General features: G+C 37.4%; 1 protein-coding gene across 1 annotated transcript; it reads right to left on the bottom strand.

Moving 5' to 3' along the window:
* Positions 1-1,863: 1,863 nt before the first annotated feature.
* Positions 1,864-2,958, bottom strand: LOC127647511 (putative nuclease HARBI1). The gene has a single exon (XM_052131780.1). It carries the CDS (start codon positions 2,956-2,958, stop codon positions 1,864-1,866), a length of 1,095 nt encoding a protein of 364 aa, XP_051987740.1.
* Positions 2,959-3,362: the final 404 nt, after the last annotated feature.

Genomic DNA, 3,362 nt, shown 5'->3' with positions numbered 1-3,362 from the left:
CAACTTTATTTTAGGCAGTGGTGGACGAAGTACACATACCATGTACTTGAATTAAAGTAAAGATACTCAAGGTAAAATATTACTCAAGTAAAAGTAGAAGTGCTGCCTTTAAACATTCACTTGAGTAAAAGTACAAAAGTATTTGCCTTCAAATGTACTTAAGTATCCAAGTACTATGATTTTTTATGGCCATAATGTCCTATTATAATTTGTCACAAGAGTCTTGCTTAACTCAGTCTACATGAAGACTAATGTCACTCTTGGCACACCAATCTATTAATAAAATGACATTAATTAGTCAGATGTGTGTGTATATATATATTTGAATTGAATAAATTTTTTGTGTGTTTAATTTTGGAGGGAAGGCGACTGTTCCCATAAGGTATAATACATTTACATTATTTACTGTATATATTTTTCTCGAGTGTCTATGGTCATAATTATTAACATCCTAATGTTATGATACATTCACATAAACCTGCACAACGCCATTAAATATATACACACACACACACACACGCGCGCGCACACACACATACATAGAATATATATATATATATATATATATATATATATATATATATATATATTCTATGTTATGGGAGCAGCCAATTTCCTCCAAAATTAAACACAAAAACGTATTAATGCAGTGTTTCTGCTACTCCCCAGAAAAACAATGCTATTATATGCAAGTCATTTTAGTGTCAACATAATAAGCAATGTACATTATGCGTCAATATTTACCGAAAATTGCGGCAATAATAGCTGCTGCTCTCTGCCCCGCTTAAAATCATTGGCAACGCAATTTGTTTGGAACTATTGAGAGCTACACGAATCACGTGACCGCGCGGCGGCGAGATCACTGTCGCAACCGTCTATGTTCGCAACTCTCATATTTAACGGCTCTGGGGGGTGCGTTTCCCGAAAGCATCGTTAGCCAACTATGGTCGCAAGTTCCGTCGTTACTAACATAGTCCAACGATTTGGTGTTTCCCGAAACCATAGTTCAAACGAACATTCGCAAACTGCATCACAAACTTTTGTGGTTGGAACGACAGCTCTTGACCTGTGGTTAGAAGCATAGTTCCTTGTTAGTTTGTTGTGTCGACGTCATTGATTTCGCAGCAGCTGGGATGTGTTCCATTCAGACCTATCGACCCCATAGCCTATTTCTTTCGAAGCTTTCACCATCCACTTTAAGTGATTTGGATGACTTAAAGTCGAGGTGCTCAGGTTTTACACAATTTGCTTTCTTTATTGCAAATTATTTGAAACGATATAGTAGCGTGACGATCGCAATTATTCTCCCTTCGAAGTGCACTCCGAAAGGATTATTTTTGCCGGTTGGGACGCAGGCTTGGTTTCGTTTGTGCGAAGAAACGGTGAGTGTGCAAGTGAGTAGCTTTGTTAAATTCCCAAAGACAAATTGTCATATAACAATATTTTACAAAAATTATTTTAGGGGGTTACCCTTAAATATTAAATTGTATCTGTAGCCTACTGTAGCCTACACATATACGCAACATATGCAGTGCTTAACGCTAAGGAAACGTAGGCTAATTTACATACGTTAACATAGGCTATTTATAATATTACACACTCAAACCACAGTATTTTTTATATATATTCAATGAATGAAGAAACATTTTATAAATAAGCAGTTTTGTGTAGTAGAATATAATATTCTCATGGCGTTATAAGAAACAAATACATATTTATTGTTTGCAAAAGTATTTAAGTGAAGTCTGCTGGGGGGAAACATAGGCAAATAAACAGCATTATTTATTAACACAAGTTATGTCAGATTAAATGAAACAAATAATAGATAAATAAAACACAGTATACAAACTGTAAAATATTAGCCTACCATCCAAACATATTCTGAATTAAAAGTTCTCTGACTTCTGCTCCTGCAGGATGCATTCTGCCTTGATGTGGGTTCAAAGGATCATCATCAGAAACAGCATCTTCCTCACCATCGGCTCCAACGGCACCAACTTCCTCCTCAGGAAGCTGGACATTTTCCCTGACTGCAATGTTGTGGAGAATTGCAGTAACCACAATAACAGAACAGCTTTTGGTGGAGTTTAGCTTTAGGCCACCACTGGACTTGCTGATGCAGCGAAAACGTTGTTTCCACAGTCCTATAGTCCTCTCCACTATAGAGCGTGTCCTTCCATGGGCCTGATTAAACCTTTCCTCTGTAATGGTGGCTGGATGCTGCACAGGTGTCAAGAGGTAGGGGCGAAGAGGATATCCACTGTCTCCCAGCAGCCAGCTATCACCAAAGCCACCTTCTTCAGCCATCTGGCAAATTGCAGAATTGGCCCATGCAAAAGAGTCATGTGTGCTTCCAGGCCATTTTGCCACAATGTCAGTGAACATTCCCTGGTGATCACACACTACTTGAACATTAATGGCTGGATAGCCCTTCCTGCAAATGTACAAGGGCTCATTTACCTTAGGGCTTAATACTGGGATTAGGGTGCCATCAATGATGCCAATCACTCTGGGGATGTTGTCAATATCATAGAATTGTTGATTGGCCAACTGTATTTCCTCAGGAGTTTTGGGGGAAACCAGGATGCTCTTCATCAGCTGTAACAGCAAAGGTGTTACTGTTGTCAAAGTTTTGCTGACTGAACACTTGCTGATTCCCAGGCCATCACCCACCACCTCCATAAAACTTCCAACAGCAAAATAACGCAGTGTAGCTAACAACTGCACCTCTGGACTTAAGGCGTAGTTTCTTCTTGTTGCCCTCTGAAGGTGTGGTTTCACTATCTGAAATAATTCAAGAGTCTTGGTCCTTGGAAGACGGAATTTTCTTAAAATTGCATCATCAGATAGTGAGTCAAGAGGGGTAAAATTTGTCCTTATGTGGGCATTTATATAAACTGATTGACTTCTCAGCCGCCTTCTGTGCTCCAGCTGTAAGAATCTTTGTAAAGCTGCCATTGTTGAGCACTTGAAACACACAAGTGTAACTTTTATTAGGAGAGGCATTAGTACACCTGCTTTTGATGCACCAGAGTTAATAGAAACACCTTAGCTAATAATCATTCTAAATTAATTTAATTACTACAATTCATTATTACCATCTTTGATTTGTTATAGTAATATGGTACAACATTAATATATTGTATATGTTGATTTGGTTTAAAATAGGCTGTTGTCTTTCTGTTATTTCATATTTTTCATTCTTCTCTTAAGAATTGTCTAAGTACTTAAGAGTGTTTTGTGTTATGTTTGGCTTATATTGTCTTTAATTATATTAATGTTGTGAATTAACAAAACTTTCATTTACTTTATGGTTTATTTATGTGATGGTAGCTTACCACTTCAAAATAAAAGTTACATTC

This window comes from Xyrauchen texanus, chromosome 8 (genome assembly GCF_025860055.1).
Source record: "Xyrauchen texanus isolate HMW12.3.18 chromosome 8, RBS_HiC_50CHRs, whole genome shotgun sequence".
Taxonomy (NCBI): domain Eukaryota; kingdom Metazoa; phylum Chordata; class Actinopteri; order Cypriniformes; family Catostomidae; genus Xyrauchen; species Xyrauchen texanus.
Note: the sequence above shows the minus strand (reverse complement) of the source record. Positions and strands in the feature narration are given on the sequence as shown.